This window comes from Oryctolagus cuniculus, chromosome 2, assembly GCF_051225735.1.
Source record: "Oryctolagus cuniculus isolate XC-2025 breed Fujian yellow rabbit chromosome 2, ASM5122573v1, whole genome shotgun sequence".
NCBI lineage: Eukaryota > Metazoa > Chordata > Mammalia > Lagomorpha > Leporidae > Oryctolagus > Oryctolagus cuniculus.
The window spans coordinates 91,834,848-91,847,951 of record NC_142868.1 but is presented as its reverse complement, the minus strand read 5'-3'; the positions used below and the strand labels follow the sequence as shown (position 1 = coordinate 91,847,951).

The 13,104-nt window shown below is 36.2% G+C and overlaps 1 protein-coding gene across 1 annotated transcript in view; it reads right to left on the bottom strand.

Annotated features, from left to right (window-relative positions):
• Window positions 1-1,254: 1,254 nt before the first annotated feature.
• LOC138843046 (disintegrin and metalloproteinase domain-containing protein 32) overlaps window positions 1,255-13,104 on the bottom strand; it is a 591,210-nt gene continuing 579,360 nt past the window's right edge. Inside the window, exon 20 of the mRNA XM_089327034.1 lies at window positions 1,255-1,374. Within this exon, the coding sequence (XP_089183160.1) occupies window positions 1,255-1,374 (120 nt within the window). The remainder of the gene's footprint in view (window positions 1,375-13,104) is intronic.

The following is a 13,104-nucleotide window of genomic DNA, read 5'->3' as shown; positions in this document are numbered from 1 at the left end:
AGATTCAAATGCTATGAAAAATAGCCCCAGAACACAGATTTAATTTACTCGTTACTTCGGGATTCCTCTTCCTTGGTGGGCCGCTTTTTCAATTTAATTCCATGCCACAATTATTGCAGTGGCTACAATGAGAATAGGAAAACCAACATAGAAACCTAGAAGCCAATGCTTTTCAGCATTCAAAAATACTTCTTCCTGATTTAAACCTAAAAAATAAAAATATATTAAAACCAAACAAAAAAGCATACAATTTTACTTGCAAGTTGTCATAAATTATGAAGATCTTAATTGTTATTCAAGGAACATAGAAAAATAAATTTAGAATCATAATACTTGAAATTATTAATGGGAAGCCAAGTACCAGAAAGCTCCAAACTATGCAACATTATACAGCTACAGCAAAATTTCACTATAACACAATAAGGGGCCAATAAACTTCATTGATATATAATGCAGTATTGTCTATTTGCAAGGTCACAAATTTGCATTATTGCAAATTTTCAAAGGATTAGAATATCAAAGGATTTGTGGATTTCACAATTTTTCCTTAATATGTTGTTGGCTTTTGACATTAGGACTCTATTTTCACATACAGAGCCACTTCAGTGCTCCTCAAAGGGTACTGGAATAAAAATAAGGAGACTTGAGCCCCAACTCTAAATCTGTTACTTGTCAGTATCAGGTATACAGAACTACAGTCTCTCTAAGATCCGTGGGTTTCCTTTGCTCACTGTACATCGCCAGTGCCTACATCAGCAGCTGGCATATATTAAGACTGATAAATATTTGCTACCTCAATGATGGAATGAATGAAAGAAACTAAAACTATGGTAAATAAAATACTATCCTAGAGCAATTTGTATCCACTCTTAAGTAGTAATTTATAGATTCTTCTCATTTAAATGATAAACTTCAGAATAAAGTCTTATCTATTTTATTTTTCTACTAGTGTAACAGAAACACAGTAAAAGTACTAGACCAAGAGTAAATGTTCATTTTTGATTAATCATAAGGATGGGGAGGAAAATTGAAAATATTCTGAGAGAATATAGGTAATACTGATTGATACTGGTAAAGAGAAATTTTAAAGAATTCAATTTCAATCATAGTATTTCATTTTAGAAAAGAGCAAGCTGAAGATATATTTGGTTTCCATTCCTTAACAGAAGTCTGATACCTTTCCATTGCAAATATTAGACTCTCTGTTAATGGTAAGATCTAACTTGTGTTTTAGTGAAGACAAGCAATGGCTATCTATGGGGGTAGATAATTACCCTTTTCCTCAGGCAATAAACGTAATCCTCTGGCACGCCGTTGGCAATTTGGAGGTAGGAACCCTTGAGCACAAGGGCATGCCCCTTTGGAATTGCACACCTAGGATAAATTTTAGAAATTTAAATGATTAAAGTGTTTTTTCATAGAAAGTGAAAAATATGAGACGATCATTGTGCGTAATTTTATGACTTAAACTTGTTTACGTGGTTTATGTAGCAAATAATCCACAAATCAAATACTTGGTTTCTTAGACCAAAATACACTTTTAAAATAGAAACAGGAATAAAAGTATCTGTAAACTGAGGTTCACCATATTTACATTACAAACATTTAACACTTTCAAATGTCTATCAGCAAATAATGTGTGTGTTCGTTTTGAAGGAAACAGTGAGCCTTCCAGTGATGTGCTGGAGAGAACTTGGACAATCCCTCAGAGCTAACTGTGAATAGGTCTTCTCTTCTCCATGTTCAGTGAGGCCATGGTGTAGTTTGAAGTCTTCAGCACCACCAGATGAGAACTGCACCCTTATCCAGATAGCTGCTAAATATTAATCACTCTTAATCAGGACTGAGTTCTGTTTCATTTTTTCTTAAATTTATGTATAACATTTACTTTATTTGAAAAACGGAGATAAAGGTAGATAGATCATACAGAGAGAGAGAGAGATAGTGCTCTTTTATGTTGTTTCACTCCCCAAGTGCTCAAAACATCTGGGGATGGGCCAGGCTAAAGTCAGGAAACAGGAACTCAATCTGGATCTTCCACGTAGGAGGTAGGGACCCGAGTACTTGAGACCTTCACCCACTGCCTCTCAGAGCGCACATCAGCAGAAAGCTGGAGATGGGAACAAAGCCAGGACTCAAATTCAAGTACCCCAATATGAGATGCAGGCATCCCAGGGAAGTTTCTAACAGGTATACTTGTATGATGTGTAAAGAAAAGGCATTTTGTATTTCAAAGGGACATTAGATACATTCAGCATAACATTAGAAACCAATACTTTCTGCAGTCTAAATTAGATTGATAATAGTAAACACATGTGTTGTACTTACTGTGAATCTCTTTTCTGAGCACTATATTAATTTTCTCATTAAATCCACAAACAACCCTGTGATGTAGAGGCTATTATTGTCCCTTCTTAAAAGTTAAGATCAGGCATAGGTATTTAACTTGACAAAAGTCAAACTACTAATAGGTAGCAGAACCAGAATTTAAACCCATGGAATCTGGTTTCAGAGGCTCTACTTTTGACTACTATGTTATGCTATCTCTCAAAATAATATAAAATCTCTCAAACTCCTGGTCTTAATTGGATCTTAATCGCAATGTAAGAGCATACATATTTTACTCCTGTACAACTTCAAAAAACTTTTTAGGAGACACATGATGCCAATTTGTCCCAAGATATTGTCATTGTTTCCTTAATTTGACTCTTTGTTAAGATGCTGTCTTCCAAGATTTCCCACTACAATGTTCCAGTTGCAACACATAATTGATGAACCATTTTAGGGAAATATTTTGAACTTATGTAAATATCCAACTCACAAAATTTTTGGCTAGAAGTGAGAACTGAAACGAGAAGTTCAGACACCCATGTACCACATGGGAATGTTGGGTTGATTCTCAGCTCAGGTTCCTGATTCCAGCATCCTGGTAATACAGATCATTAAAGGTCATGAGGATTACTCAAATAACTGGCTTCCTGCCTCCATATGGAGACTTGGATTGGGTTCCTGGGTTTGGGTGCAGGCATTTTCAGAGTAAAGAAGAAGATGGTTGTTCTCTCTCTTTCTATCTTCTATCTCCCTCATTCTGCCTTAGAAAACATAGAAAACACTTTCACACCCTCGTTTCAGCACCTACTAATAATTATTTAATTCCATTTTTCCTTCTATACTGGTTATACTGTTGGGAATATATTTTCCTCCTCCACATTGATTTATTCAATTACTGCTATCATAATAAAGTAAGGGGCATTGCTATAACTATCATACATTTTCTTTTATTCAACCTGTTAATTGCTATTTATTAAAATAAAATTTTTCTTTTGTTTAGTGAGCCACATTTCATTAATATTATTATTTACAATGATGCCCAAATTCCCTCATATTTGTTAGTGGAAGTCTTTCAAGCTGGATTCTATCTCCTTTTGATATTCTCAACATTATTTTAACTAATTTTTGATTGACGCATAATACTTAAGCATATGCATGAGGTACAATATGGTGTTTTTGATTCACATATGCCTTGGTTAATGATCAATTCAAAATAGTTAAGATATAAATTTCTTTAAACTTTTATTATTACTTTATGATGAATGTATTCAAAATCCTCTCCTAACCACTTTAAAATACACAATGCATTCTTGTTAACTATCACTCTTTGTGCCATAGAATACCAGAACTTACTCCTCCTATTTAAATGTAATAGTATCTGTTGAAGAACTTTTCCCCATCCCATTCCTCTCTACTTTTCCAGTAACCACTATTATACTCTCAACTTCTTTTTTAATAAAGATTTACTTATTTATTTGAAAGGCAGAGTTACAGAGAGAGAGAGAAAAAGAGAGAGATCATCCACTTGCTGATTTACTCTCCAAATGGCTGCTAGGCCAGGCAAAGCCAAGAGCCATGAGCTTCTTTCAAGTCTCCCATGTGAAAACAAGGGCCCAAGCATTTGGGCCATCCCCTGCTGCTTTCCCAGGTTCATATGGGATGCTGGCATCACAAATGACAGTTTTACCCACTATGCCACAATGCCACAACGCTGGCCCCATATATCCTCACCTTTTATGAAATCAGCTGTTTCCTCTTCTTTTCTTTGGTCTGACTGTTATCCCTCCCAGTATTTTTTTGTTTGTTTGTTCTACTTAATACTTTTGGTTGAATACTGTAATCAATACACAATTCTTCTTAAGTGCTGAAACTTAACTGAAAAGTGATCGCTGTTAAATATAAGAGTGGGAATCAGAGAGGGAAGAGATGTGCAATTTGGGACATGCTCAAGCTGACTTACCTCAAACGGTAGAGTTAGAAACATACCAGGGGATTCGAATTCAATCCCATCAAGGTGGCATGTACCAATGCCATCTCACTAGTCCCAGTGATCAAATTCTGTCCACAATTGATCGTAATGATAGGACTAAGAACCAAAGGGATCACATAAACAAGACTAGTGTCTGCAAATGCTAGCTGATAGAATCAAAAAGGGAGAGAATGATCCAACATGGGAAGTGAGATACACAGCAGACTCATAGAATGGCAAATGTCCTAACAGCACTCTGGCCTCAGAATCAGCCCTTAAGGCATGCAGATCCGGCTGAAATGCCCATGAGAGTATTTCAGGCATGGAAAGCCAAGACACTCTGGGGGGAAAAAAAAAAACCTAAATGAAAGATCTCTGCGAGTGAGATCCCAGTGGAAAGAACGGGTCATCAAAGAAGGAGGTACCTTTCTCTGAAGGGAGGAGAGAACTTCCACTTTGACCATGGCCTTGTCTAAATATGATCAGAGTCGGTGAACTCAGGGGGCGTCCATAGCCTTGGCAGCTCATGACAAGAGCCTAGGGTGATTACTGAGGCCATAAACAAGAGTGTCAATTTGTTAAGTCAACAACAGGAGTCACTGTGCACTTACTCCTCATGTAGGATCTTTGCCCTTAGTGTGCTGTACATTGAGATTTAATGCTATAACTAGTACTGAAACAGTATTTTTCACTTTATGTTTCTGTGTGGGAGCAAACTGTTGAAATCTTTCCTTAATGTATGCTAAACTGATCTTCTGTATATAAAGAGAATCGAAAATGAATCTTGATGTGAATGGAAGGGGAGAGGGAGTGGGAAAGGGGAGGGTTGTGGGTGGGAGGGACGTTATGGGGGAGAAGCCATTGTAATGTATAAGCTGTACTTTGGAAATTTATATTTATTAAATAAAAGTTAAAAAAAAAGAAATCAGCTGTTTCAGATTTCACATATAAGTGGGGTCCATATGGTAGTTGCCTCTCTGTGCCTGACTTCAAACATTCTTTGAATATTATCTTATTTTCTGGTGAAACAACATCTCAGCTTATCTAGTACTTTTCTTGTTCCAGTCCTTGAATCATCCTTATTTCCAAAGAGTTTTGGAGTCTTTTAATGAAGAATAGTTAGAAATTAAGACCTATGGTGCAGGCTTTTGGATCAGCATAAGAGGCTACATGTGCTGCCTGCATCCCATGTCAGGGTGACTAGGTTAGAATACCAGATCTGCTCTCAATTCCAACTTCCTGCTAATGTGTGCCCAGAAGGCAGCAAGTGATGGATCAAATGTTAGGGCCACTGACTCACACATGGAGACCTGGATGAAGTTCTAGGTTCCTGACTTTGAACCGCTCCAGCCTCAGTTTTAGTGGGCATTGTAGAGTGAAACAGCAGAAGAGACATCTTTCTCTCACCTTCAAATAAATAACAAAACTAAGCAAACTTTTTAACAAAAAAAGATATGAAGATCTAGGAGCTAAATATGTTCATTACTACTTGTATGTCATTAACTCTAGGCAGTCTTAACAAAAATATGCATGTGGGTATGTATGTTTCCTTGTGTCTATCCATACAGTCACACATGCAGGTATACATACACTATTATGTCTACCTACATATATATTAAATATAACAACTTAAAATAGGTCATGTCAACATGGAGGAAGATGGCAGAATAGTGACAGGGAGGTCTGCGCTAGGCTAGGCGAACTTACAGGGGGAAAAAAAAGTAGACAAAGTACACTCTCAGGGGCTTGTTGTAGGGAAACTGCAGTGGGAGTTTTCATGAAAGCATTGGAAATGCCTTAAACCTGAGCTGGTCTAATTACTAATTATTTCATTCTTCCTAATAATTTTAGGTTTGGTTTATTGTTGATGTTCTAGGTCCTTGTGATAGCTCATTTACTTGGTAACTTTCCAGTTTCTTCATGTAGGCACTGATTGCTAAGAACTTCCCTATTAATACTGCTTTGGCTGTATCCCATAGATTTTGATATGATATATTGTCATCTGCACCCAATTACACGACACCTGGCTATATAAAAGAAATGTTAACAGATCTAAAGAGAAACTACAATAGTAATGGGAGACTTCAACACCCCACTTTCATCAAAGGATAGATCAACTATTCAGCACATCAACAGAGAAACAATAGAGTTAATTGAAACCGTGGACCAAATGGACCTAATTGATATCTATAGACCTTTTCATCGGACAGTTGCAAAATACACACTATTCTCATTGTTACATGGAACTGTCTCTATGATAGACCATATACCAGAAGATAAAGCAATCCTCAGCAAATTTTAAAAAATCAAAATCATACCATGTATCTTCTCTGATCACAAAGGACTGAAGCTGGAAGTCAACTCAAGATTCTCTAGAACATATGCAAGCACATGGAGACTGAACAACATGTTCCTGATTGAACAGTGGGTCATAGAAGATATCAAAAGAGAAATCAAAACCGTGCTAGAACCAAATGAAGATGACAGTCACAACTTATGGGATACAGCAAGAGCAGCGTTAAGGTTGAAGTGTATAGAGATAGGTACCTACATCAAGAAATTAAAAAGTCACTAAATAAAAGGGCTATCAATACATCTCAAGGACTTAGGTAAACAACAAACCAAACCTCAAATTAGTAGGAGGAAAGAAATAATTGAAATTACAGAAGAAATAAGCAAAATTGAAACAAAAAATACAAAAGATCATTGAAACCAAGAACTGTTTTTTTAAAGAATAAACAAAATTCACACTATTGGCCCAACTAACAAACAAAAAAGAGACCCAAATCAATAAAATAATAGATGAAAAATGAAATGCAACAACTGATACCACAGACATCAAAAGAATCATTAGAAATTACTACAAAAAGCTTTTTGTAAACAAATTGGGAAACCTAAAGAAATGGAGATTCCTGGACACATACAATCTACTAAAATTGAATCTTGAAGAAACAGAATACCTAAACAGACCAATAACCAAGACAGAGATTGAATCAGTAACAATGACACTCGCAACAAAAAAAAAAAAAGCCCAGGTCCCAATGGTTTCACTGCTGAATTCTACCAGACACTTAAAGAAGTAATCCAACTCTTTTTCAAGTTAATCAAAACATTTGATATCCTCCCAAACTCCTTCTATGAAGCCAGCATTACCTTAATTCATAAAATAGAAAGAGAAACAATAGAGAAAGAACTATCTATACACCAATTTCCCTGATGAACATAGATGCAAAAATCCTCAACAAAATACTAGCCAGTCAAATCCAACAACACATCAGAAAGATCATCCACTCAGACCAAGTGGGATTTATCCCTGTTTTGCAGGGTGCATCAACATATGCAAATCAATAAATGTACATTAACAAATGGAAGAACAAAAACCATATGATTATCTTAATAGATGCAGAGAAAGAATTTGATAAAATACAACACCCTTTCATAATGAAAACCTTAACCAAACTGGATATAGAAGAAACATGCTTCAACATAATCAAGGCAATCTATGACAAACCCACAGCCAACAACTTACTGAATGGGGAGGCATTTCCACTAAGACCCAGAACCAGACAAGGATGCCCACTCTCAATACTGCTATTCAATATAGTACTGGAAGTTTTAGCTAGAGCCATTAGGCAGAAAAAAGAAATCAAAAGGATATAAATTGGAAAGTAGGAAGTCAAACTATCCCTATTTGCCAATCACCTGATTCAATATATAGGGGATACAAAAAAACTTCACTGAGAGACTACTGGAACTCATAGAAGAGTTTGGTAAAGTAGCAGAATACAAAATCAACACACAAAAATCAATAGCCTTTATTTTACACAGACAATGCCATAGCTGAGAAGAACTTTTAAGATCAAATCCACTCATGACAGCTACAAAAAGTAAATACTTCAGAATAAATTTAACCAAGTATGTCAAAGATATCTATGAGGAAAATTACAAAACATTAAAGAAAGAAATAAAATAAGACATAAAGATTGAAAAAATCTTTCATGTTCATGGATTGGAAGAATCAATATCGTCAAAATGCTCATACTACCAAAATCAATTTATAGATTCAATGTGATCCCAATCAAAACACCAACAACATTCTTTCAGATCTAGAAAAAATGATGCTAAAATTCATATGGAAGCACAAGAGAACCCAAATACCAAAATCAGTCTTAAACAACAAAACAAACCTGGAGACATCACAATACCAGATTTCAAGACATACTACAGGGTAGTTACAATCAAAACAGCCTGGTATTGGTACAAAAACAGACATTAGACAAATGGAATAGAACAGAAACTCCAGAAATCAATCCACACATCTACAGCAACTAATCTTTGATAGACAAAGAAGCAGAAATCAATCCCTAGAGCCAAGAGAGTCTCTCCAACAGTGGTGCTAAGAAAACTGGATCTTCACATGCAGAAGTATGAAACAATACCCCTGTCTTACACCTTACATGAAAATTCACTCAAAATGGATCAAGGACATAAATCTATGGCCTGATACCATCCAATTATTAGAGAACATTAGGGAAACCATGCACAACACTGGCACATGCTAAGACTTCTTGGAAATGACCCCAAAAGCATAGGTATTCAAAGTCAAAATTGACAAATGGAATTACATCAAACTGAGAAGTTTCTGTACTGCAAAAGAAACACTCAGCAAAGTGAAGAGCCAACAGAGAGAATGGGAGAAAATTTTTGCAAACTGTGCAACTATAAAGGATTAATTTCTAGAACCTATAAAACGATCAAGAAATTCAACAACAAAAAAATCTAGCTAAGAAATGGGAATAAAACCTGTACAAACATTTTTCAAGACAGGAAATCCAAAGGGCTAACAAGTGCATGAAAAAATTTTCAGGATCACTACTAGCCTTCAGGGAAATGCAAATCAAAACCACCTTGAGGTTTCACCTCACCTCTGTTAGAATGGCTTTCATACAGAAATCAACAAACAACAAATGCTGGTGAGGATGTGGGGAAAAGGTTACCCTAACCTACTGATGGTTGGAATGTAAACTAGTGCAGCCACTGTGGAGAATGGTATGGAGACACGTAAGAAAACTGAATATAGATCTACCATATGACCCAGCCATCCCACGCCTGGGAATTTATCCAAAGGAAATGAAATCAGAATATGAAAGTTATTTGCATCCCCATGTTCATTGCAGTTCAACTTACAATAGCTAAGATATGGAATCAACCCAGATGCCCATCAACTGAAGACTGGATAAAGAAATTACGACATATATATGGAATATATATATATATAAGGAATATTATATGGCAGCCAAAAATGAAATCCTGTCATTTACAACAAAATGAATGCAGCTAGAAACTATTTAGTGAAATAAGCCAGTGCTAAATATGCTTTCTCTGATCTGTGGTAACTAGTAGAGTATCTAAAAGGTAATCTATAGGATTCAAATTGACACTTTATGATGTGATGATTTTGAATAGTTCTTGTCTTGACTGTTGAGGAACAATGCTTTTTATTTTTGTTTTTTTTTACATTGTTGTAATACTATTTTTTATCCTTCTATTTAGTGTTGGGTTAATATTATGAGTATAAAGGTAACTGAAAATAGATCTTTCTAAAAACAAGAAAGGGAATGGAGAAGGAGAAGGAAGAAGGGTGGGAGTATGGGTGGGAGGGAGGTGCGATGGGTCAAATAACTATTTTTCCTAAATTTGTATACACAAAATGCATGAAGTTTTTATTCCTTAAACAAAATTTTAAAGAAATAGGTTATGTTAAATTACAACATAATTTCACAGGGTACTTTATAAACTTTTCTTTTTACATATGTAAAACTCCTATCTCCAACAGGAAGAAACATTGTCAGCCTCATTCTCAATACATTAACTTATTTGCTCAAGTCTACAGTATACTAATTATGCTTCCATAATTCATTACCCATACCACAATAAAAACAATAATTATAATTAAATAATTAAATATTTATCTAATTTTTACTTTGAGCCAAAAGTTACATATGGGAAAAGAAGAGATATAAATATACAACTCAGTAAGTTCTTCAGATAGAACTATGTAATCTACACCATTATCAAGAAATGGAACATTTTCATCATTTCACAAGATTCCTTTGCCCCTTACCAGTCAATCTTTCCAACACCAAAAGTTACACACACCATAGTCTGTTTATGGGAACCATGTGGTGAGAAAATGGTCCCCAGGTTCTCCACACTTGAAAGTTTGGATAGTTCTCCATAGTTCATCCAAGGCTTGGATGTTTCTGTGGATCCCTTACAAACTCATCCACATAAGTTACTCACCAGCAGAAGAGACATTATGAGAATCTCCTCTAACCTGGGCTTGGGGCACTCTCTAGTGCTAAAATGAAATATAGTCAATATACTCAAATTCTAAATAGGCCCACTGTTTAGATTGGTTACTGATTGTTTTATATATCATTTCATTCTTCCTTAATCTTTTTTGTGTTTTTGTACTTTCCGTTATGATAAGGTTGAATTCTATTTTTTTTTGACAGGCAGAGTGGACAGTAAGAGAGAGAGACAGAGAGAAAGGTCTTCCTTTGCCGTTGGTTCACCCTCCAATGGCCACCGTGGCTAGTGCACTGTGGCCGGCGCACCCCACTGATCCAATGGCAGGAGCGAGGTACTTATCCTGGTCTCTCATGGGGTGCAGGGCCCAAGCACTTGGGCCATCCTCCACTGCACTCCCAGGCCACTGTAGAGAGCTGGCCTGGAAGAGGGGCAACCTGGACAGAATCCGGTGCCCTGACTGGGACTAGAACCCGGTGTGCTGGTGCCTCAAGGCGGAGGATTAGCCTACTGAGCGGCGGCACTGGCCAAGGTTGAATTCTCTTTATCTTTTGTATTTTTGTACTACAGTATGTATTCATGATGACTATTATTATTCTTCTACTTCTAATGTTGAGCACTTCAGGATTTTGTAAGGTTCTTCTGGTTGTGATAAATTCACTTAGTTTTTGTCTGGGAATGACTTTATTTCTCCCTCACTTGTAAAGGATAGTTTTGCTGGATATAGTATTCTTGTTTAGGAGGTTTTTTTTTCTTTCAAGACCATGAATATATAATCCCATAATTTTCTGTTCTGTAGGATTTCTGCCAAGAAATCCGCTGTTTTTTTTCATGGGTTTTTGTTTATATGTAACTCAAGACTTTTCTGTGTCTCCTGGATTGTCTCCTTGTCCTTAACTTTTGATAATTTGACTATAACATGCCTTGAAGAATGTCTTTTGATTGAGTCTGGTTATGATTCTTTGAACTTCCTGGGTCCAGATATCCATATATCTTTTAAAACAAGGAGAGTTTTCTATTATGCTGGAGAACATCAGAATTTGTTTCTCCTAAATAACTGTATTGTTGTACCAGTTATCTAACCACTATGTCTACCTCTGCTCTCAAACCTTTTCTAGCTCCTAGTAACCACTATCATATTCTCTTCTACCAAATATACTACTTCTACACAATCAACCTTTTAAACTTTCATATATGAGTGAGCACATATGGAATTATCTTTCTGTGCCAACTATATTTCACTTATTATAATATCCTATAGTTTCATCTACTTTGTTGCAAATAACAAGAATCCATACTTTGATGGCTACTACATTGTGTATACACATATACACAACATTTTCTTTTCCTGTTAATCCACCAATGGACACTTTGCTTACTTTCCTATCTTGGCTATTGTGACTAGTATTGCAATTAATATGGGAGTGCATATTCTCTTTAATAAACTCATTTATTTTCTTCAGATATATACCCAGCAGTGGTATATATACCACTGGGATAGCTGGATCATTTTTGAGATACCTCCATACATATTCCATACTGGCTGTATTAATTTACACTCCCACCAAGAAAGCATGAGAGTCCCTCTTTCTCCATATCCTCACCAGCATTTTGGATTTTTACTTTGTTAAAATAATAATCACTGGGTCATGGCTTACTTGGTTAATCCTCCGCCTGCGGTTCTGGCATCCCATATGGGTGCCAGTTCTAGTCCCAGTTGCTCCTCTTCCAGTCCAGCTCTCTGCTGTGGCCCAGGAGCACAGTGGAGGATGGCCCAAGTGCTTGGCCCCTGCACCCACATGGGAGACCAGAAAGAAGCACCTGGCTCCTGGCTTCGGATCAGTGCAGCGCTGGCCTTAGCGGCCATCTGGGGAGCGAACCAATGGAAGGAGGGCCTTTCTCTCTGTCTCTGTCTCTCACTGTCTATAAGCCTACCTGTCAGATGAAAAAAAATAATAGTCACTGTGATCAGGATGAGATATTTGATTACGCTTTTCATTTTGCAGTTTGCTGATGATTAGTTATTTTGATCATTTCTTTCATATACTTATTGGCCATTTGTATGCCTTCTTGAGAGATGTTTATTAAGATCATTTATCTATTTTTGACTAGAATATTTGGAGATTCTTTGTGGATTTCTTTTAGTTCCATAGACATTCCAGACATTAATCCCTTGTTGGGTGGAAAGTTTCCAAGTATTTTCTCACATTCTCTAGGTTTCCTCTTTCCACTTTTGCTTCTTTCCCTTGCTGAGAAATATGCTGATAAAATTCTGTTCACTTTTTATTTTATTTTATTTTATTTTTGCTTTTGTTGCTTGTATTTGTGGACTAGTATCCCAAAACATCATTACCTATACCAATTTATTGAAGTTCTTTCTGTGTTTTCTTCTAACATATTCACTGTTTCACACCTTTCTACTATGGCTTTTATCTATGTTGAGTTGATCTTTGTATTTTAGTGAGAGCTGGGGGGGGGCTAGAGTCTTTCTT